The sequence below is a fragment of the Diadema setosum genome, chromosome 18 (genome assembly GCF_964275005.1).
Source record: "Diadema setosum chromosome 18, eeDiaSeto1, whole genome shotgun sequence".
NCBI classification, from domain to species: Eukaryota; Metazoa; Echinodermata; class Echinoidea; order Diadematoida; family Diadematidae; genus Diadema; species Diadema setosum.
The window spans coordinates 19,314,190-19,338,799 of record NC_092702.1 but is presented as its reverse complement, the minus strand read 5'-3'; the positions used below and the strand labels follow the sequence as shown (position 1 = coordinate 19,338,799).

The 24,610-nt window shown below is 38.7% G+C and overlaps 1 protein-coding gene across 1 annotated transcript; it reads left to right on the top strand.

Annotated features, from left to right (window-relative positions):
* Positions 1-676: 676 nt before the first annotated feature.
* On the top strand, positions 677-23,025 carry LOC140242163 (uncharacterized). Its single transcript, XM_072321927.1, has 14 exons — positions 677-813; positions 3,640-3,709; positions 5,202-5,339; positions 5,892-6,040; positions 7,068-7,200; positions 8,062-8,239; positions 10,023-10,120; positions 12,141-12,222; positions 13,455-13,619; positions 15,175-15,283; positions 16,393-16,530; positions 17,380-17,458; positions 20,123-20,239; positions 21,137-23,025. The coding sequence occupies exons 1-14, from the start codon at positions 677-679 to the stop codon at positions 21,338-21,340; spliced, it is 1,797 nt and encodes a 598-aa protein (XP_072178028.1). The 3' UTR covers positions 21,341-23,025.
* Positions 23,026-24,610: the final 1,585 nt, after the last annotated feature.

Sequence of the window (24,610 nt, the reverse complement as noted above, 5' to 3'; positions counted from 1 at the left end):
TACTTTCAGTAACTCATGAAATTACGGTTTGTGTGCAAAGAAAAGTACACGACCATCAAGAAAAATGACGCACAATTAGGCAGGTAAGAAAATAGAAGAAGATCTGGCAGAGTCACGCAAACACAAAGAACAGATAGAGGAGAGAAATGATAATGGAGTGATTAGAGGGAAGATAGGAAAGGAAGAGAAGAAAAGAGCAAGAGATAAAATGATGATAGAAGGAAAGGAAGAGAGAAAGGAAGGAGGAAGTAAATCGATTGATGTAGAAAGAAGAAAGACAAAAGAAGCAATAATGAAAAAAGAATAGGCCCTAGATCGAAATGAAGGACCAAAAATAATAGTCGCGATGATTGTGAAATTTTGATTGTTGCTGTGTTCGGTTTCATGAACGGTAGCTAATTCTACATGCAACAATGCTGTTTTAAATTATTTGCTCCTCATTATTGTCACTTATCAAGTGCCTTTATTCCTTCATTTTCATTGCGTGTGTTTGTGTGTGTGTGTGTGTGGGGGGGGGGGGGGCGTGTAGGGGTGGGGTCGACTTCGAGGAACCACGACTGTTGTTGTGCATGACATACACTGCCCATTGAGCTGTGTGTGTCCCATAGAAATCTGTAACACAGTGAGATTGCGATCGCTTTCATGCGCATGCATACAGAAACGCAAATCGGCAACGATGGCGGCGATTTCAACCGAGTCCGAGCTAAATGAAACAACTTGTAGAAAAGAGTTTAACTTGCCTGAAGTAAAACGCGATCTCCTGATAGCTACAAAGCAGTGTCAAGAGAGGGGCCTCCTTCAGAGCGCAAAATGGTAAAACGCTTTTAATATTTGTTCAAACCCTCTTTTAGTCTTGAGTCGTAGCCAAACTATTGTGTAAGATAGTGCACACCATCACGTAGGTCAACGAGTGGGACTATGGTTTCATACATGTTTAACGTGCAATAAGCAATGAATGAGTGTAGGCCTACGTGATACTGATACAGTGCAGTGATAGACCTAAACACTATACGAAACAGGCCACGAGGATTGCCAGTAATTTTGCAGTAAACCTAGGGCTAGTACTAACGACGAATGTCCTGCATGTAATTGTGTGTGTTGAAGAAATATGTCTTCCAAAATGAATTACACACCTGTAAGTCGTAGTCTGTACTAGGCCTAACTATACACAGCCCTGTCGCTGTACACAAGTGTAAGTCGCTAGCTTAGCGCACGGGGTCTGGTCGGGCTATACTAGGCCTAGTATAAAAAGTATGGTTGGGTGTTCATAATATCGGACACCTAACGTTTTTCTATCAATAGAAACGTGAAAAATCTCACAATTTGCCTGAAATTTTACTCACGTGTGGAGAAAATACTCCGGATTCACAAGCGCGCACTGAAAATGCGATCTGAGGTACGCGCTCTAGATGGCGGCTTCGAACGCGTGGGGTGTCATTTTTTCCGCACTCAGTTGCCGGGCTCATATCGACCGACCACCCCGCCCTCTATTGACAATACGTATAAAGCGTACTTAAACGCGTTTTTTCGACAAGCTGATGTTTTTTTCTAGTCGTAATTTTTCCCCCAATAATATTTTAATATACTTTGAATCCTTCGATATTACTTTTGAAGGACTTGATGAATTTGACTTGATTTTCATTAGGAAACTTTTCATCGTAATTGAAATAAATTAGATGAGTCGGTTTGTTTTTTCACATTCATTTCTCGTTTCTGCATCAACTCGTACGGTCGTAGCGGGCGACAAAATGTTTATGTCATGTGTATGTGTAACGTGTGTGCACGATCGTACAAGCGGCGGTGACAATTTTGCGGTCAAAATCGTCAAATTTATTACGGAAGGATACTCTACATCTAACAACGAGTCAGCAAAGGTAGGCCTAGTTATATGTAGTTACATGATAAACCTTATTCGATTTTGCTAAATTTCGGTAATTTAGAGGGAATACGGGAATGCTTAGTTGTTTTCGCCACATTTTACTCGGTAGCGTAGCCCAGTGAAGAATCGAACACCGTTGCGCGTAGTCCCATGCGTACATTTTCTTTCTGTTCGCGCAATGCCATTATAATGCGCGGTCGGTCGTTATGGACCCGGTCGGTGGGTTGGACCCCTACCATACTCAACTGCAATACACAGTCACAGGTCACAGCCTCAGCTCAGGTCACAGCACAGCACAACCACAGCCTAACTATACACAGCCCAGTCGCTGTAATTTTTATTCGCACAGCGTCTGGTCGGGCTAAGCACTGCCCTGTCGCTGAACGCAAGTGACATTAGTCATGTTAGTGACACATGACGAGTGAAATGTCGCTGCGCACAAGCACTGAGCTGCGTCTGGTCAGGCTATGCAGACATGAATAGAAGTAGGACCTACTAGCTATGTTTGGCATGATTGTCATTGTCATTGAGAAGTTTAACCCAAGCTGGATGGCCGTCTTCATCTTCATGGAATCGTGCCATGCCATGCATAAACTTTATTACCTTTGCCATGGAAGGCGGTTATCGTGGTTATGATTCATTGGCATTGGTTTGTTTGTTTGTCTGTTTGCAAAATGACTCAAAAAGTTGTGAATAGATTTGAATGAAACTTGCAGGAAAAGCTGATAGTGACACAAGGAACAGGTTACTAAATTTTAGTAGTGATCTAGGAATTTTTATGGATTTTTGAAGGATTTTTTTATCTTTTGGCAGTCATGAACTTGGGAGGTTAACTTTAAGCTGCACTTATTCGAGGTTTGTATCGATTCATATCAACAAGCATGGTGAAGGTTTGCACTCTCCGAGTACTTTTTTAGTGGCTTTTGTTTTTGCTGGGGAGCTTATCATTCTGACTTGCATTCACACATTCATAATGATACAATCTCTAAAAGTGTAACTGCAGGTATGGGACTCTGCAGAATTTGCCATTATATGAGAAGTCAGCTTTCACACTTTGGAATTTGCTAGCCACCCCTTCATAATTAGGATTCTGTCTTCGGCTTCCTTGATTCTTTCATCTTTCAAGGAAGCTCTGAGCTGAAAAATGAAATTACCTGTTAAGGCGTGAGTGATTGCATATTTTGTGTCAAGCATGCAGATAATTAATGATAAGTGAATGTATTATATGCTTTATGAATATGAAATATTCATAAATTCATTCCTTATTATTGGTGTTTAAATCATACATTGTTGGACATATTGGCCCGAATTCTCAAAGGTGGAATAACTTTATTACACCGCTTATTCCGCCGATTTATGACGCCTCTTATGCAAATCAGGCCCTTGTGACGTAAAATGACGCGATTTATTCCCCGGAATCTATTCTGAAAGGTGGAATAACTTATTCCCCGGAATCTATTCTGAATGGTGGAATAACTTATTCCCCGGAATAACTATTCCGCGGAATAGTTATTCCAGCTTTGAGAATTCGGGCCATTGACTAACATTAACAATGGCTATGTTGATTGACAGCAAATCTGAAGGAGTCAATTTCTAGTCAGCATTGCATTGACCAATCAGAATGGACCACCAAGGGATGATGATCTGTGTCAATTTGTAATGCAGTGCAGCAGTTTATGTCCATTCAGGTCATTGACCTTGTGATATGAATCATTAGCCAGGCAAAGTTTTTGAGACCTCATTCATTGTTGTATTTACAGGTGTGCTGAGTTATCATACTCACTGCAGAATGTGAAACCTGCAACTGTCACCGCTGAACCAGACACACAGGTAGGAATGCAGTCTACCACTTGTACTGTAGAGCATGAATATGGAGCGTTTGAGAGCGTGTGAGATTACTTGGTGCTACATGCCAGAGTGTAATAACTCAGAGTGAGATAATATGTGACCCTGCATCACAAAACAAACAAAAAGTCACCAGACATGAAATTTTAGTTAAGAGCATATTCTGAAAGAGCAGACTTTAAGCTTTAAAATGATGTATAACTCAAATCAAATGGACTCTCCTTATCTATCTAAATGTTGGAAAGAAAGCGCACACTCACGAAAAGTGTGAACTGAGAAAAGAGGCTCTGAAGTACAGTGTCTATTCAAGCGCTTAAACTTTACCAAGTCATGCTGGCTGTGCGATGAATGGGACAAAAAACAGGATTAACAACAATGAAGGGATTATTAGATTAAACTGAAATTGAGCATGCCTGCAACACATTCTGTCCTTAATTAATGCCAACTTTCAAAGCAGTAGCACTATCCTTTCAAGTCTTGTAGGAGTTGAAAGTGAAGAGTATGTACAAGGTTTTTAAGAAATGAAAAGGAGACTCTAAAGACACACTTTAATAATCACACTATTCTGCCAAAAAATGTTCAAGATAAACTGCTAAAAAACACACTTTCCTGCCCGTTTTATGATCCCAAATTTTAGCATAATGTAGAAGAAGACTTACTCTGTCAGAAAATACGAAAAAGTCAAGATCGGCTCGGTTGACCCATTTCACCTATTTTAAGTCCTCACACAAAATCAGTGTGTGCCATTTTTGTTCGTTTTGTGATGCACGGTCACACATAGATGAAAGAGAAGGAGAGGGAGAAGGAAGAGGAAACTGAGTAAAGTCAGAGGAGAACATGGCATGTGAGAAGGAAGAACATTTCTGTGGAAGAAGTAGGACAAAAGGGATAATAGAAAGGAAAGAGAAAAAGTGATTTTGATGATGACAAGTTTGGCCCATATTTGCGTAGTTGAGTTTGAATACATTAAGCAGCTTGACTGACAGACTGTGTTTCCTTTAAAGAGTATTGTTAAGAGTATTGTTCATCACAAACTTATGAATGAAACATTTAGAAAATATATAAATGGTTGATATTTACAACACTGAGAAGTCATCATTCTTCAAGTGTCCTGTCTTCCAGGAAAGCCGTAGCTTTCAAATCTATGATATATTTGATTAAAGAAAAGCTGTTAATTTTTTTTCTGGTATTCTGTTTGATGTGTCATTCTGTGTTTGCATAAAATTAATTCAGAGTTGCTGTGTAGAAGTACCTCAACACACTATGCTCTAGACAACACGTGGTATCACAGACAAGGTTTCACTTTGGTCATAATACATTTTGCAGCAATTTTATGTTACTTGGTTGCCTTTCTATGTTAACTTCCTGCTCAGTATCTGTGATCCATGTCTTGAAAGTCACAATTTTCTTTGCTCTTCCTATGTGTGTATTTTCACATGCAATTGTGTAAATTATGTAAATTCACCTCCTTTCACAGGATTTTTTGGAAGAGTTTGACAAGTACACGCTGGCCAAGACATTCTTTGATCTGAGGGAATATGAGCGGGCAGCTTTCTTTGTTGAGGACTGTCAGAGCAACAAGGCCTTCTTCTTGCACATGTATGCCAACTATTTGGTATGTGGCAGTCATTGTCAAAGTAAACTGTACAATGTGTTAGATTTTGCTTTTCTTAAGTGCACAATTTCCATTTGAATAAATTCTCTTGTTTGTAGGGGTGTCAAGAAGTTAATTTGTGTGTGTGTGTGTGTATTTGTGACAAAGTACATGGAAAGACTCTCAGAGAAGAAGGGTAAATTCAAACACAAATCTCTGGTGCATTGTCAGTTATACAAAGCTGGCTATAGTGTTGTAACTTATGCAAACAAAACGAAAAAACAAAAGTGCTGCAAAATTTATACTACATTCCAGAGCTTGCCACAACAGAGATAGTATGAAACTGTATTTTGCCAGTAACACCAGTCACACAAAATTATAGCTGACATTGTGTTAAGCTGTATCTTGAAGCAACAAGTTCAGTGATACTGGTATTCTCCAATCACAAGACATCAACAATTCTCTTGAATGGCAAAAGCATACACTGCTGTGCGTACTGTATGTGTTCACGGTTACTTTTGTTCACCCGAACGCTTGCCTTGACTGTCCCCCAACAAATTTACTCCCAACAAGGCTGGGGAGAAGAAGAAGTACGATGACCTCACGGACCTGATCGGACCCATCCAGTTTAAGAGCATCAAGAATGAATCTCTGAAGAGTCTGCGCGTTGAGCTGGAGAAGAAGTACAATGAAGGCGGCTGTGACGGCTTTACACTCTACCTGTGAGTTTTTGATGATTGCACAAGAAATAAATCGTCCAGTGAAATGTTTTTAATGACCCAGATTCCATGTCAAAGCCCATACCAGCTGTCCAATCCAGTGAGCCATTTCACGTTCAAAAAATATAGAGGAAAAAAAAGGAATAAATGTCAGCAAAGTCAGAGAGATTTCTGTAACTTATTTGTGGCAAATTTAAAAAAATATATATACATGTATATATATACATATATATGTTTTTTTCCTTTTTTTTTCCAGAGTTGTCTTACAATTGGTATTTGTGGAAATTGACATCTTCGGTTACAGTTCGTTATTCCGAAGGTTCTTTAGTCCAAAGGTTCGTTATTCCGAAGGTTCGTTATTCCGAAGATTTGTTATTCCGAAGGTACGTTAATCCGAAAATGTGATAAGGCTTGTTATTCGGAAGGTTCATTAATCTGAAAAAGAAATAAGGTTCGTTATTCCGAAGCTTCGTTAATCCGAAAATGAAACAAAGCTCGTTATTTCATTTTCGGATTAACGAAACTTCAGAATAATGAACCTTATTTCATTTTCGGATAAACGAGCCTTCGGAATAGCAAACCCTATTTCATTTTCGGATTAACGAACCTTCAGAATAATGAACCTTTGGAATAATGCCACAAATGTTCAGATTAACCAACCCTTTTTCATTTTCGGATTAACGAACTTCTAGGTATAGGGAATTTGTGTGTTTCGGATTAATGAACCTTGGGAATAACGAACCGTCGAAATAACGAACAGCACCCACATCTTCAGACTGATGTTAGGATTATCCAAGAAGGAAATCAATCTGAAATATGTTTTTGATCATTTCTTGTCACATTTAGGTTTAGATCATATCATTTTTTCAATCTCCAATGAAAATGGTACTTACATTTCCTGCACTGATTTCCACTCAAAAATAAACTGTTTTACTCATCACATCATGAAAATAAGACACCTAAATGTGTAAGAGAGTGTGTGTCGATTCAAAACAACAAATCTTGTTGTATTCACCCTGCTTTCAATCAGGTATGGTGTGATTCTAAAGAAGTTGGAGTTACTCAAGGAGGCAGAGAAGGTTCTTGTGGAAGCCCTTCATAAAGTGCCCTTGTTCTGGGCAGCATGGCTGGAGCTGGCAACCCTTGTCTCTGACTGGGATAAGGTACAGGTGTATAGCTCCTTGCTCTTATAAATGTGTAAAAGACTGTATGGTTACCAGGGAACCAATTTGTAATGTTGCAGTTCCTTGACAACATCACAATCGTTTTTGCAGAATACTAGATATCAATAAATTACAGTGAAACCCTGTTATGTTGACCTTGCTTAAAATGAGGAACTATTTTTGATGAGGTGATTGTGTCGGTCCCATTTTCCTTTGTGTGTAAACCTATGACGGGACAGCTCAGTTTGACAAACTCCAATATATTGAAGGAGTCCAATTCTTTGGTGCATCATGATAAGGGAAAACTTGCGCATCTGACTGGATACATTCAGGGTCCGTGTCTTGACATGACGCTTTCAAACACTTGACAAACGAAACCTAAAAGAAGTGATTCACTCTATCCATCCATTCTCTTTCATTTCATCTCATTGTTCATGTTGTTAATATGCGCACATCACAGTTGCATGCACTTGAACTGTTTATAAATCACTTCTAGCAGCACTGCAGCAGTTAGTTTGCCGGGTATCATGACAGACAAGAAAGCCCTAGTGGTGGGTAGACCAAAGTTTCTGAAATATCAATTAGGGGTTTATGTTTGCATTAAAAATTTGCCAATGAGATTACAGGTAAAGATAAAATCACTTCCTCCGTGCATGTTTTTATGAAATTTGGGAAATGTATGCCGTCTAGTGCCATATTTCATTCGGTCTTCAGCCTAATGGAGTATGGCGAAAGACTAGATATTTCCGGTGTTACATGAATGAGCAAGCAGAGGATAACTAATGTTAGTGGAGAAGAAAGAGAATTATAGACACCTTGCTAATAAGGTCATGTGATATATCACTTCTGGCTTTAATGTAGCTAGCAGGCTTGAATCTGCCTAACCACTGGATGAAGGAATTCTTCCTGGCGCACACCAGCGTGGAGCTCCAACTCAGCGAGGAGGCCCTGAAGAGATATACCGCCCTTAGTGATGCTGGCTTCCAGAAGAGCACGTACATTATCTCACAGATCGCCAACATCTACCACAACCTTAGAGGTAAGCCACAGCTTAACCATTGTTGCATACGTATTACATGCATAAGGCTGTGCTGACTTATATATATACTGTTGTATACATACATACATACATACATACATGCATACATACATACAGACAGACATACAGACATACATACATGCATACATACATACAGACATACATACATACATTAGTTATATTTACCAAGGAAGTAACAGTACTTCTAATCTTGCCTTGCTTATACACTCCGCACATTTTGTTGTTGCTGCAGCATTGCCAGTAAACACTTTGCCATTACAAAGATATCAATATTACATTATGCATGTACGGTAGAACTTACTCATGATGTATCTGTAAACTAGAAATGTGGCTACGGCGACTGATGCCTCCGCCATAATGCATGATTCTCCCAATAGGTGTATAGTACAATGTCTTGACAATGTGTGATGACAGTTTCACATAACTGGCAAAATATCGAAATAACAGGTTTGTCAGAAATATCTTGAATGTTCACTTTCCACGAACTGGGTTTGCTATAATTGTCTATTAAAGAGTGCAGGTACACATATTTGGGGAATTGAAAATTTTTACTTGACTTCTGACCGACCTTATTATAAGTTTATGCATTGAGTATAATTTTCAAGGTATGAAGAAAGAGTGTAATTACAGTACAAAATATTTTTTTTTTCATTTAAACCTGACCTTTGACCCTTAAACTTTGACCTTTGACCTTCTGGCTGGAAATTTCCAAGAGAATCTCCATCAAGTATATACATGTACATATATTAAACACTTTTAAAACTAATAATGCAATCATTGCATATACTAGTATACATGTATGAGGGAAATACAGTAGTAACATTTTGAGGAGTTGACCTTGACCTTTGAACCCCCGACTATTGACCCATGACCCCTAAATTCCCTAGATAATCCCTGCCAGTCAGTACATGCATATGCACCATGTTCCATGAAGATACATTGAACCATTTGCGAGAAAAGTGATATTGCAACATTTTCACCTAACCTTTGACCTTTTGACCTTTGACCTTATGACATGAAACTCTCTCTGGAGAATCCTTACACAGTAGTACATGTCTACACTAAGTTTCAAGAAAATAACTGCGGGCATTGCATAGATATGGGGGAAATAGCAACATTTTTAGCATTTGACCTTGACCTTTTGACCTTTGACCTCTTGTCAATGTCACTAGAATCTACTCAACTAATTGTCCCATCATACATCATCCTTGGACCAAGTTTGGTGAAAGCTGCTTCATCCAGTTTTGAGTTATCACATAAACAGATAAATTTTAGGATTTGACCTTGATCTTTGACCTTTGACCTCTGTCCGATTTCACTGAAAAACTAATCAAGTAATTGTCCCATCATACATCATCCTCCAACAAAGTTTGGTGAAATTTGCTTCATACAGTCTTGAGTTATCGCGTAAACGGATACAATTTCATGATTTGACCTTGACCTTTGACCTTTGACCTTTAGCCGATTTCACCCAAAATCTTATCAAATCGTTGCCCCATCATACTTCATACTTGGACCAAGTTTGGTAAAATTCCAGTAAATATTACTAAAGTTATCGCGTAAACGAAGCGGACGGACGTACGTACGGACGGACGGACAACCCGAAAACATAATGCCTCCGGCACCACTTCGTGGCGGAGGCATAATGACGTTAAAGGACTGTCAAGTTTAAAATAGCCTCACTATTAAAAGTTTTGGGAATGTTTTCAGCTGTTCATGAAATACTTATGTGCTGGCTGTACATATTTTGGCCCTCTTGCAGCGCTGGACTCGGCGGTAGAGCTGTTCAAGCAGCTTCAGAAGGCAGACCCCTTTCGGCTGGAGAACATGGACATCTACTCTAATCTGTTGTATGTCAAGGTGAGAGACAAAATGTGACTGTGCATCACAAAGCCAACAAGTAGTCGCATGCCCTGATTTTAGGTGATGACTCAAAAAAGTGAAATGGATCAACCTAGTCAATCTTAGTTGCTTTTTTCCATGATTTCTGAAAGAGCAGTTCTTCTTCTACATATTTGTAAAGTTTAGGATCATGAAATGAATGGGAAATTGTACGTTTGCAGGTTTTCTGGAACATCTTTTTTTGTGTAAAAAAGTGGATTAGGTATGTCTTAAAGGTCCTGTTTGATTTTTAAAAAACCCTTTACACACTCTTCACCTCCAACTCATAACTTTTGAAAGAATGATGCTCATGCTTTGAAAGTTAGTATTAGTCAAGAAGAATAGAAAGTGCTAAGGGATTGTGCAAAATTTCAGCTCAATCTGTAATCCCTTTATTGTGGGTACTATTGTTGTTTTACATCCTGGTTTTTGTCTCATTCATTGCAGAGAGCACAGCTTGGTGAGATTAAGCACTTTTGTTATAATCTAAACTTCAAAGCCTCTTTTCTCAGTAAACACTTTTCCAGAGTGTGTACTTTAGATAGGTTAGAAAAGTCCATTTGTATTGTATACATCATTTTAAAGCTTAGAATCTGCTCTTCCAGAGTCTGCCTTTACCTAAAAATCTCTGTGTGGCAAAATTTTGGTGGTTTTGTAATGCAGGGTCACAAGTATAAAGTGTCCACTCAGTTTGCTCATGCCGGAAGATCAGATATTTTGGCTAGCTGTTTTTGTTTTGTTTTGTTTTGTTTTGTTTGTTTTTGGTTGTTTGTCTGTTCAACTTGAGAGTGGGAAGAATGATGTGATCAGTGATAGATGACTCTTGACGCAGTATGGTTTGACATAAAAGGCCCTTATGCACTTCCCCACTCGGGTACTTGTGGCGCTTTGACGTCACCTCCCGCCGCAAAACTTTGTTTCAGTTTCGCCATCACCAACAAACTAGTTGAGACGCTGGTATGCTTGCAACCATGTCAGGAATGAGATACATTTAAATCAATGATGGCACATTAATAAGGGGAAAGTTTCTTCTGAAACTGTTGCTCATCACCAGAAACCTCGTGTAACATATTTGGTTTGATTCCATCCATATATCTTTTTTTTTATATGTTACGCAAAGAAAAAAAAAAATCCCTGTATGTGTGTGTGTGTATTTGTATATATATATATATATATATATATATAAGATGCATCACCAGACTGTGGGGGTGTAATGAAAGTTCTGAGTTCACGAACATCATTTCGGGAAAACAGAAAGTAATCTTAAATGCCAGTGAGAGTGACTCACTAAATCACCTCCTCTGACGATTTGTCGCTCTCTTTAAGATGGACAAAAATTTTATTTGTAGTGCAGTTGATGTCACATTTACAACCATGACATTTGAAATCCTACATTGGAATCTGTAATGCATGCTTGTGAAGCCATATGCAGGAGAAAAAAAAAGTGATTTTTTTTTTCTTTCAGAAGGTCCTCGACACATGTCATACAGTGCTGTAATGTATTATGATTTTCCCACTGTCAAACCCAAAATTTTTGCATGCATGAAACTTTGACAGAGGAAGATGGTTGTTTCCTATTTGTTTGAATTCCAAGGAAATATAAGTTGTTGTTTTTCAATCAGTCTTATTATACACAGGGAAACCTCGTTATAACAAGCTGCTTGGTACCACTGAAATTTCCTCGTTATGTTGGGGATAAAAACAAGAATATAAAGGGAATGGGACCTGTAAGAATACCTTGTTTTATCAGGTTTTCTTGCTGTATCCAGCCTTGTTATACTGAAGTTCCGCTATCATGCAGAGTCTGTATTATTACTTTCATCAAGAAGTCTTTGACACAATGGAAGGGTGGCTGTGTGCTCAAGTAACCTTCCAAAATCAGCAAACTTGTACTGACTGTCTAGTACAGACTGAAGTTTCTACACTAAAAGCATTTCATCAAGTGACTATTTCCAGAAATTCCCAGAAACTTTTATTTTGTTTTTTTTTCTTTCAATAGGAGATGAAGGCAGAATTGAGCCACCTGGCACACCACGTCTGTGAAGTGGATAAGTACAGAGTGGAGACATGCTGTGTGATAGGTAAGGGGCCTTCTCTGGTCTTAAAGGCCAATTCCAGACCAGTTAAAAGTTGTCTGAAAAAATAAAGAGTAAAGTGTAACAAGCACAACAGTGAATGTTACATTAAAATCAGATGAAAATTAGGGAAGACACAAGTTATGAAATCAGTGTAGTATGAATATGCAAATGAGTGAGCTGATGCTCACTCATTTGTTTACAAAGTCTTAAAATCCCTAGTCTTTTATTTAACTCTAATCCCACCGGGTTTTTTGAGGGACTTGAAACCACCGGGGGGGGGGGGGGGGGGGCTTTTTGGCCCCCCCTTCAGATCTCGGTCGTGGATCGCGCGATCCTCACGAAAATTTGCACTAAGGTAGAGGCCAATGTAATCTACAAGACTGTATAGTTAGATTTTTTAATTTATGTATTTTATATTAATTGATTTATGCTAATTTATGCAAAAATAAATTTTTTGCCTATAAATTAAAAAATAAAGCTCCAAGACTTCTAATTTTTGCTTTTTCAATATCCTCAACAATAATATTGAAGCAAAAATTCGCCTTCATAATTATTTATGTATTTTATTGTTTATTGAATTTCTTATGTATTTCTTTGTTTTTTTACTTTTTGTTTTTGTTGTATTTTTCATCAAAATTTGTCGCAGAAACTTTTTAAAGCATAATCAGGCTGAAATAAATCATTATCAGCCATTGAAAGTAAAAATATTTATTTTTATATGAATTAATTGCAAAAACACAATATACATTGGATTTGTACACAAAATCATGTTTTTGAGCAATTTTTGGTCGACAAATTTTTTTCACAGGGGCGTGGCTTCAGAACGGTATGCCCGGGAGCGACAAATTTGGTCTCAAAAGTTGCGCGATACTTGAAAGAAAAAAGTCATAAAATGTTGAGGTGAGAGCATCACGCGTTGCGGAATAATCACGCGAAACGTCGAGGGGGGGCCAAAATGGCCCCCCCCCCCCCCCCCCCGGTCAAATCCTGATATATCTGATTGATCATTATTTTGAAGTTAGCCAGCAAAGACTAACTTTATGTTTTACACTTTTATCGCAGAAAACTGAATTTCATTCACAATCAATGGAATACTTGATGTGGTAATTATCAAAAGCAGAGTATTTTTCAAAAGTGTTCAAAATGTCGCAGTCTCAGAATTAATGTGGTACATAGGGAGTTTATGCCATGGCACACAAAGAGTTCAAGTGAGCATTTAGTGTCCTATCAAACAGGGAATTACTATTCACTGCGAGCCCAGCATGAGAAGGCCGTGCTGTACTTCCAGCGAGCCCTGAAGCTGAATCCTCACTACCTGTCTGCGTGGACGCTCATGGGTTTGGAGTACATGGAGATGAAGAACACACCTGCAGCCATTGAGGCCTACCGACAGGCCATCGGTGAGACAACAGTTTACTCTCTGAATTTCGCTTGAAATGCAGAGGGCTCAGATATGTACAAATGGCATCTGAATGTACTGTAAGGCCACAGTTTGTTAAAGTAGAGAAGCACTCTGAGAGTGCAGACCTCCGCCAAGCAGCTCATTTCCAACACACATCTTGTTCTCCAGATGAGATCAGTGATATCCACTCGTATGTATGCATGCTGACAATCGCCCAATTTCCCAATATAGAAGCCTTTTGTTACGTCATCAACATCCAGCTGTGCAGCGCCTCGCTGAACATAGCATGCACTTTAGTGCGCATGTGGAAACCTCAAAAATGTGCAGCTTGAACTCCCAAGTTCATTGACCGTACCTGCCTAAATTTAGACAATCCTTCATAAAATCCATGAAAATGTGTGGATCACTCCCAAAATGTCATCATCTGTTCCTTGTGTCATTTTCAACCTTTCCTGTAAGTTTCATCCAAATCCGTTCACAACTTTTTGAGTTATTTTGTACACAGACAGACAAACAAACAAACAAATAAACAAATGCCAATGAAAACATAATCTGCTTCCTTGGCGGAGATAATAATCCAGTTCGTAATGACCTGCAGCTCATGCACAAAGTGGACTACAAACAGACTAATAGTTACAAGTTACACAGGTGTATTTCGACCACCTTTGGCAAATTTACAGAGGAGAAAGCAGTTGTGTGTAGCCAGGTGACTGGACAAGATGAATATGGATGCCTTATTTACATTGTCATCTTAAGAAAAAACGGTTGCAGATAGTTACATCACAGAGTAGCCCATGCTGATGCCTGTGTGTTGATGACACGGTATGCACAATGATGAAATATATTCCAATGACCACAATTCTAGTCAAGTCAAATCAAAGCCTTTATGTCATTTATGTATTTTTGATGACATTTTGTGTAGCTCGTTCAGTTGTTACCAAAAACAAAGTGTACTATGTAGTAGTTCTTCATATGAAGCATATGACACCAATTTTGCTTTAGTCTTTGTTCAAGGATTCAATGACAGACTTATAGTGGTCTCTTACATGGAAAAAAAACCAAAGTAGTTCCTACGTGAAGTGGTGGTCATTTTAATATTTGAGAGCAATTTACTTTTAAAGGGACTGTACAGTACTGGTTGAGGTGGGGATTCATGTTTTGAACATTCCTAAGTGAGATAATGAGAAACCTCTAATGAAATGTGAAAGAGCATGTAATTTTAAGAAGGATTCAACGTTTATTTGATGAAAATTGGTTTTCAAATGGCTGAGATATCCAAAAAAGTGATAATAATATAAGGCGACAGACCACCCCTTTTATTAGGATTTCTTTGTTTCACCTTGTTTCTGGATATCTCAGCCATTCCAAAACTGATTTCCATCAAATAAACTTTTGATACCCCTTAGAATTGCATGCTCTTTGACATCTCATAGAGTGAATTTTGAATATTTCGCAAAACGTTAAATGCTAAATCCTCACCTCGACCAGAACTGTACACACCCTTTAAGAATCAAAATCATTAGAATTTCTCTCCATGTCATTGTCTGTGTCAGAGGTCAACAAGAACGACTTCAGAGCATGGTACGGACTCGGTCAGACTTATGAGATCCTGCGCATGCCGTTCTACTGTCTGTACTACTATCGGCAAGCTCAACAGCTCAGGTGACAAAGGATTTTTTTTTTTTAATGACTCAAGTTCATTGTGTGACTTGGAATGGCCAGCTCTCCCAGTCAAAGTAGAGCTCCAATAGGCTGAATGGAAGGGGGTGGGGGAGGGAGGAGGGTGATTTATGAGGTTTATGTTTTATGTGCTTGTAGCATTTCAATAAATGATTCTCATAAATTTCCAGAGTGTGCCTACTTGTTTCACCATTACCTTGGTAGTTATCCCTCACAACTAAAGCAAAGAATATAAGAAATTAGTTTGCAAACATACATTTTGTTATCTGCAAGTTTCAGTATTGGCTGCTTGACAAATGGAATACAGTGGCGCGATTGGTAAATTGTTTAAAGGCATAAAGAAGGGGTAGAGGAGAGAAGGTGGCAGGAGAGTTTGGTTTGGAAAGGCAGAATGAGATACAATAGAGAGTGGAGGTGATTGGAGGGAAAGGAAAAGGAAAGGCGCAGGTACTGGGAGGGACAGACAGTTTGCTGGAAGAGAAAATGTGGCATTAAAGTCACATGACGATCTATGCAATCAGTAGACCACACACAGGAATGATGGTAGTATACAATGCAACAGTCAGTTCATACGAGGTTTTAGATATTAAAGGAGACCTCCAGACGATTTTGAGACTTTTACATTTGAACAACTATAAATTAGTTATAACGAGTGCAGGGTTTCAGAATTTATAGTGATTGAGTTAAGGAATAAGAATGTTTTCAAAATTTACAACAAACTGCAATGAACAAGGATGATGACATGGCAGCCTCACCATAAGAATGCATGAGTTGGGGCTCAAGGAAGCAGAACAAAAGAAGATGGCATGCTGCATACATTCTACACAGGTAAACTTGTTAAGCAAGTGGTATTGTGATGGAATTACACTGCTACATTTCTGAAATATGTGAGGCTCCTATTTCATACACAGGGTTCAGTGTAATTTGTTTAAGACTTTCCAGAGTATTGTCTCTCTGCTCAAGGACCACAATAGATTCCACAAATCTATACATGGAGCTGTCGTATTTATGTACTACATGATGTGAAATTATGAAAATCGTTTGGAATGTCCTTTTAACCTCTAGTATGAACACCCCCACCCCCTTTGCAGACCCAATGATTCCAGGATGCTCCTGGCCCTGGGAGAGAGCTACGAACGTCTGGACAAGATCGCCGAGGCCAAGAAGTGCTACTGGAGGGCCTACTCCGTGGGGGACATTGAAGGGATGGCAGTGATGAAGCTAGCCAGGTGAGGCAGCAAAGGATTATAGCTCTGTATCATTTTACCGCTGAGCCATGCCTCAAGTCTACCAAAAATGAGAAAAAGAAAAAAAGCTTTGTGAAATACAATATTTGGCACATGTAAACAGTTGAATGTCAAGCATTTTATACTGGTGCAGTCAAGACTGTGGTAGAGCTTCCTACCCCATGTGACAGTTCTGCTGCTCACCCAGCTCGTGAAAGATTTATTGGTTATTCTTGTAATTCATGGCAATGAGTGTTTACAGTGTTGCAAATGATTACAGGTATGTTCGCTGCATACGTGAGCTAGACTTGTCACCCAGCTTGTGAAAGATTGATTGGTTATTTATGTATTCCGTTTCAGTGTGTCATGCAGTGTTACAAATTATTTCAGGAATGTTCAGTGCCTTGATGACCACTAACGTATAGATGGTATTAATGTTATACTCTCTTAAAGAGATTGTATGGTTTTGGTTAAGACTTAACTTCAGGTTTCAGACATTTTTCGGTAAGATAATAAGAAACCCCCTACGAAATATGAAAGAGCATGTAATTCCAAGAGTAATTCAACATTTAATTGATGAAAATTGGTTTTGAAATTGCTTAGATATCCAAAACAGTGTGATTCTAATTAAAGGTGGGCCAAATTGCTTTGTTTTACTTTGTTTTTTTTATGTCTCAGCCATTCCAAAACCGATTTTCATTAGATAAGCTTTGAATTCCTCTGAGAATGGTATGCTCTTAACTATTTCATAAGTGGTTTCTTGGTATTTCACAATTTTTTTTTTTTTTTGTGGATGTTTGCTTTTTGAAAGATGGTGAGAACAGCAAGATTGTCTTCTCTTATTCTCTTCAGGTTACATGAGAAATTCAACGAAGAGGAGAAGGCTGCCTCGTTCTATTCCAAGTATGTGGATGAAATGGAGAGTGTTGGGGTTAGTATCTCTCTTTCTTTACTTGTGTGTAACGTGTGATTTTATTCTCTTAACCCTATTCCTACCCCTCAACGTTTCATGTGATTATTCCGCAACGCGTGATGCTCTCGCCACGACATTTTATGACTTTTTTCTTTTAAGTATCACGCAACTTTTGAGACCAAATTTGTCGCTCCTGGGCATATTGTTTCGAAGCCACGCCCCTTTGAAAAAAATTCGTCGACCCCAAAATTGCTCAAAAACATGATTTTGTGTACAAATCCAATGTAAATTGTGTTTTTGCAATTAATTCATATAAAAATAAATATTTTTACTTTCAATGGCTGATAATGATTTATTTCAGCCTGATTATGCTTTAAAAAGTTTCTGCGACAAAATTTTATGAAAAAACAACAAAAACAAAAAGTAAAAAACAAAGAAATACATAAAAACTTCAATTAACAATAAAATACATAAGAAAAAATTATGAAGCCGAATTTTTGCTTCGATATTATTGTTGAAGATATTGAAAAGAATATGTTCACCAAAAATGAAAAGTCGTGGAGCTTTATTTTTTGATTTATAGGCAAAAAAAAAAGAAAAAAAAGGTCTTTTTGCATAAATTAGCATAAATTAATTAATATAAAATACATAAATTAACATTTGAAAAATCTAACTATACAGTCTGATGGGGGGGGGGGGCAAAAAGGCCCCCCCAGTGGTGTCAAGTCCCTCAAATAACCCGAGGGGATTAGGGTTAAAGGGTGTGTACCGTTCTTGTCGAGGTGAGGATTTAGCTTTTAACGTTTTGCGAGATATTCAGAAACCACTATGAGATGTCAAAGAGCATGCAGTTCTAAGGGGTATCAATAGTTTATTCGATGAAAATCGGTTTTGAAATGGCTGAGATATCCAAAAACAAGGTGAAACAAAGAGATCGTAATAAAGTTGTGGCATGTCGCCTTTTATTATTAGCACTTTTTGGGATCTCTCAGCCATTTGAAAACCAATTTTCATCAAATAAATGTTGAATCCTTCTTAAAATTACATGCTCTTTCATATTTCATAAGAGGCTTTTCATTATCTCACTTAGGAATGTTCAAAACATGAATCCCCACCTCAACCAGTACTGTACAGTCCCTTTAACACTTTCTGTGCCATGGACTTTGAACAGTGTGTACAATGCTATGGGTTTTCTGTTTGAAAGAAACTTGACAAGAAATCTGACAAGAGACAAGTTGCCTTGTGATAAGAGCATTTTACCCTCCAGCATAATTTCAGTTCATGGAGACCATGCAGTGCCAATATAACTCGAGCATTTAATGTTATTTTCCATGACAAGCTATCATTTGGGCTGTCAGTAAAAGGACTGCCTATGTTGATGTGATTGATGTGTTTAGTTTTCAGGCTCATTTTCCAGTTGCTGAGAATTGCAAAAGATGTTCTTTCATGTGTGATGTGTCTGTGACGTGAATGACACTTGCCATGACTGCCTTGAACCTTAAGTTATAATCCACCTGACAGAAAGCCAACAGAAAGTCACTGATCAGAATTTCAGTACAGTGGACTCCCGTTATAACGAAGTCCTTGAGACCGGCAGTTTTCTTTTGTTACTTTGAAATTTCATTATAACCGAACAAATACACAATAGAAAACATAGAGCGGGTAATGTCGCAGCCTGAATTTTTAGTCCGTTGTATCCGGAATTTTTTCATAACCGTGTTCGTTATAATGAGAGTGCACTGTATTCAAGTCTGACACATGGGGGAAAATATGTGTTTCCATATCAAAAAAATAACAATATCTGTTAAATCCTATCTCACTCACATTGATCTCCTTTCATTTCAATGTTTTAGTCTTGTGTGTGTGTGTGTGTGTGTGTATTTGTTTGTTTGTTTTTTTCTGGAAGTCAAGAGAGATAGATATTCATCTACCCTTGAAACTCTTTATTTGTATCCTTCCATCAACATTTCTATCTACAGCCCTTGAAATGTTTGTGATGACTGAAAAGCATGAAAAAAAAAACATGGACAAAGAGAGATATGGCAAACACTAAGTTCTTGTTTTCAAGCACTGGGCTAGATAAGAAGGACAAGTTATGCGGGATGAAAGATAATGGAAGGATGCATCATGTAGAAAAAGAGACAGAAAACCCAGTTTTTTTTTTACCTGGTAGGATGATTTGGGAAATGCATGCAAAAACCACACACTGAAGAATTCCAGCATATGACGGCATGAATTTGATGCCAACAGTGAAGGACCTGTAGATGTGTTCCTTATTTCAGGCATTTTTCATCTCACATTGCATTGAATCTTCCTACATGTCCGTCACCACTGTGACGACCAATCGGTGGCGCTGCTGTATTTCAGCGAAACGCGACTCCACGAAAGACGTGACAAATGGTCTTTGCCTACCACAGATTCCGCAAGGCATTTTTTTTTTTATTTTAGTTGTTTCTTGAATGTCAGGGAAGCCATAGAATAAAGTCCTGTCGACCATGGAAGATTGATTTGATTTGATTTGATTTATTCATTCTCCGTATGGCATCATTTACAATTTTTTTTTTTCAATTGATGCAGTATTTTAAGTGTTTTCTGAAAAACATGAGAATTTCATGGCCATTATCCAAATGCTGTGCTTTACAGTAAAAAGCTCATGTAGTATCTTCATTTCGGTCCCAACAGACTGCAGACACGGACGAGCAGTGTCAGGCCTACCGATACCTCGCCCGCTACCATCTCAAGCAGAACAACTTTGACGAAGCCACAAACTACGCACACAAATGCTGCGACCATAGCGAGGTCAGTGTCTGCTCGTGTCCGTCAAACAAAGCCTTCTACACTGCAGCAGTAGTTTGTGGAAGTAGACAATTCTTTATGAAGGCAAATAGTCCCAATCTGAACAGATCTGTCCAGATATGAATAGTCCTAATACGAGAATGTTAAGACCCAAGTTGTTTCATGTTGTAATGCAAATGAAGAAACCTTATTTGTCAAACATTGTTGTCTATGTATCACTTTGGCACAATTTCACATCACTCAGGATTGCTCTCATGTAGAGCTCTCAAGATGTTATGTCATACAGTCCCTGGAATCACAAGTCCCCATATCTCAGTTGGCATATTTTCAAACCTAACTCAATTTTGAATATCTGAGACTACCGATTTGAAATTTAAAACATTGCAATAATTATTGTAATTCAAAACAATGTTTCTACATTATTTTATGTCAACATTGATGTTATTTTGTAAAAGTTGTTTTTTTCTCTCTCTTGAAAATTCATGATATTTGAGATACAAGGTCTTGTCACCCCAGGGACAATATATTATTTTAACATTTGGAGATGACGTCCCATCCTGTCATAAAATACTCTAAATGTGGACATTTGCGCGGTGTAGAAATTTTCATGGAATTTGTATAACCAGAAATTAGCATGACTGAAAATAAAAGCATGCGAATATTTTTTTTTAAAAATATGTAACACCATTTATTGCTTTGATTCTGCGGAATGAAAAACACATGAAATTGATCTTGCCTAGCCCGGCGCGAAGTGATGCGAAAATGTCCACTTTTACAGTAATGTGTTCTGTTATGATCTGTGGTTATTTCTGTGACGGCAGCAGAGTAATTGTGGCTGTGTGTGACCTTTTTTTTTTTCACGCGGTCTCACCTATCTCTTCTCCCATTTACCTTCGCCAGACGAGGGAGGAAGGGAAAGCCATCCTACGAGAGATTTCTAGCCGGAGGCCGGCCGGGGAAACCCCTCAAGCCTCTGCCCACCCCACCTTGGAGGCAGACGGGGGTTCCATCACGCAGGGGCAGCAGCAAATCAGTCGGACCGGGGGCGGGGCTGGGGACGTCCTCGGTCGGGTGACCCCCATGAATCTCACCTTCACACCCTGAGAACAACACGCCTCTCGCTATCAGCGCTGCAAGAGGGACTACTTCATCCTTTATACCTTGGTCTCCTGTCAACTTGGAAAGGCTCCCATGTTGAAGGGAAATATCCACTTTATGTTCAGACTCACTTTCAGAACATGAGTGTATACTACTAGGGGATGAGGTGATGATCTTTTCACAATACTCCAGGGTGCTCTTTTCATTAACCTGTTGAGGACGGGCTGATTTTGCTACGACACGTATTTCCTATAGACACTTGCCAGATTATACTTGGGACTTGTCCTCAACGGGTTAAAGATATCATGCAAGTCAAGCTCGCTCGAGGTGTCTTCAAAGAATCCCCGCAGCAAATATTGTGTACAGCTTTTTCACTAATCTCTCTGCCAGTACACACACACAGAGCCGAAGAATCTCAAGTGAAGTCGAACGTTACCGCTGAGTGTATGCTTTGATGCACGTAACAAGCAATTATAATCTACCAGACGTCAGACCTGCGCTAGTCTTGGTTTTTTAATGTATCCCAGTGGACAGCAAGTGAAGATCGATTGAACTGGGTTACCCTTCCTTCCCCATGCTACTGGGTCTTTAACTTGCTGGGATGGCTGTGGTTTATTCGTCTTGATTTTGTGCAAAAAATCAGAGGACTTCTCACTGGCATACCAGAAATCCAACTGTGACCATTATGGCTGTTTTATGTCAATGTGTTATTTTTGTGTCAGGTGGTAATGAAACAACGAATAACCCGACTGTTTGATATTTCTGTGTCAATCAAACAAAGTCAAATGTAAACATGAAACATGGAGTCCTCTTCAATCATGCCTTCCCCCCCCCCCCCCCCCCCCCCCACTTTGCAAGTGGTTAATAAACCAAAGGTGTAAAGGTTTGTTGATTCTGGCCCCATTTTACCAAAAGATAAAATCGATATTGAATTTCCTTACCACACAGGCTGCCATAGATTTACAGTTGAAATCAACTATACAATCAGTTTTAACACTTCATGAAACAGGGCCCAGGACATGAAAGAGAAGATCTGCGCTGACTAAGACGCTAAGACTCCTGCATTCCAAGACTTGCCCGATCTGAGAAACTGGTATAAAATGTGGTTTTAATTATGTGTGGCTCTTTGCATGCCTTTAGCTGTCTTTTCCTGTCAAAACTACCTATGGTCATATACAAAAAAAAGCAAACCCATGTGTAAAAACATATAAGCAGATAAATAGGCTTGTATGCACAGAACATCTGTGTTCATGATTATGTTCTGTGATTGACGTAGCATTTCTCATTTCGAGTAATCCATTGATATCTCTTATAGATCAATCATTTGCATTGCGATTCAAAATTTATTGAACTTTCTGAGACACTTGCATTCATGAAACTTTTTTTTTTCCCTCTGTTCTTTTGATATAGTATTTCTATAGCTGGAATTGTGTTGGACATATTCATTCATACAGATTGGCAAAGCTCAAGGTCAACTTGTGGATTGATCTAATGTAACTGCCCACCCATTGCGGAGAACGGATGCATGAAATGCAAATGTGTGCATAATTTGTCTGAAAATGCTGTCGGAAGCTTGGATCCCGAGTTTGCCCCAAAATATTACTTTCTTGTGTCAAGATGATTATTTGTGAGGGGTTATATACAAATAGAATACAAAGCTGTAAAGAATTAAACACCTGATGCTAACAGGAGCGGGTAGTACATAACATTTGCCTTCTTTTGGTGTCGTGCAGTGAATGATTGAAAGAGATGAATGGTGGCTTTGTATTGTGCATGAATACATATTATTCAATTCAATTCATTTTCATACTTCTCAACGAAGGAATGTACATCAAATGTAATAAAAACATAGTGAATCATAATATCCGGCTTGGATGTACAGTAAATTAATGTAAGCATGTAAAACATTGTAGCGGTCAATCATCGTATGTTTGGTTCTATGTATAACGCTAAAGAAATATGATGGAACCTACTTAAAAGCGAGCTTAAGCGTAGGTCCCAAATTCTGAACAGAGTGTAAAGATGAGGAGCACGGATGCAACGTAGGACCAAAATAAAGAGAAACAAAAATGAAAGGCAAAAATACCTGGGGCACTAACAGAATCTTCTCAATACATTAATAGTGATATACAGACAACCACATTCTGCAGATGTAATGTTCCAATAAGCCTTGGTGTGTGTGTGTGTGCGTGTGTGTGTTTGTAATACAAAGCTATCTATGTATAGATGGTCTCGGTTGATCCCCTGGTGTATACTGTATACGCAGGATATTTTGTGAGGTTTTTATTTTTCGCGAATTTCGCAAGTCGGGTGCTCTTCGCGAATTTAAAAACGCGAAAATATTAACTCTCATCCCAACATCAATGTGACGTGCACATTTCTCCCATACATTCCTCCATTCAGTACTGGACTCCACAATCACAAATCTAACCACTCGCGAAATTGTCAGAAAGTCCCGATTCACGAAAGATTAGACACGCCAAAAATATCAAGTCAAAAGGGGCCTGAGCTTTCGATCCTAGCAGAATCTTCGTCTTGCCTCTGACGAAGATTCTGCTTGGATCGAAAGCTCAGGCCCCTTTTGACTCCACTTTTACTCCCATTTGCTCGCCTTTATTGGATAAGCAGTTTTCAGCAGCTTTTTTTGCTACACGCTAAAAATGTGGCGTGTTACAGTATATACAGGGGAATCTCATAGCGAGCTGCGTGGAACCACTGACATGTAAAATGTTATATCAGGGTTAAAAATAAAGAATGTGAAAGGAATGGAGGCTGCAAAATTGCTCTGTTATGTTACTTATCTTCCTATATTCCATCTCATTATAACGAGGCTCAACTGTTATACAGTGGACTCCCGTTATAACGAAGTCCTCGGGACCGGCAGTTTTCTTTCGTTATAACGAAATTTTGTTATAACCGAATGAATAAACAATAAAAATACATAGAGTTGATAATGTTGCGGCCCTAAATTTTATTTCGTTTTAACCGGAATTTCGTTATAACCGTGTTCGTTATAGCGGGAGTGCACTGTATAAACGTGTACATCTATTCTGTAGACTTCCTCCTGCTTTGCTGGCTCACACCAGACTCTGATTTACATTTGCCTTTCCTTCCCCCCCCCCCCCTTCTCTCTCTCCCTCTCTCTACTTTGATTCACTTCCTGTATCCTCCATTATATTGATGTACATCACACACAGAATGCAGTCAAGTGTTTTTCATGTATAATCTGTTGTATTTCATTTGTATAGATTTGCAATAAACATTAAGTACAGGTAG

Bases quoted from the DNA above. Each gene is read 5' to 3' on its own strand.
- LOC140242163 (XM_072321927.1), top strand. From the start codon at position 677: ATGGCGGCGATTTCAACCGAGTCCGAGCTAAATGAAACAACTTGTAGA. The intron at 13,620-15,174 runs GTGAGACAACAG...TGTCTGTGTCAG, and splicing joins GGCCTACCGACAGGCCATCG to AGGTCAACAAGAACGACTTC. The intron at 15,284-16,392 runs GTGACAAAGGAT...CCCCCTTTGCAG, and splicing joins CGGCAAGCTCAACAGCTCAG to ACCCAATGATTCCAGGATGC.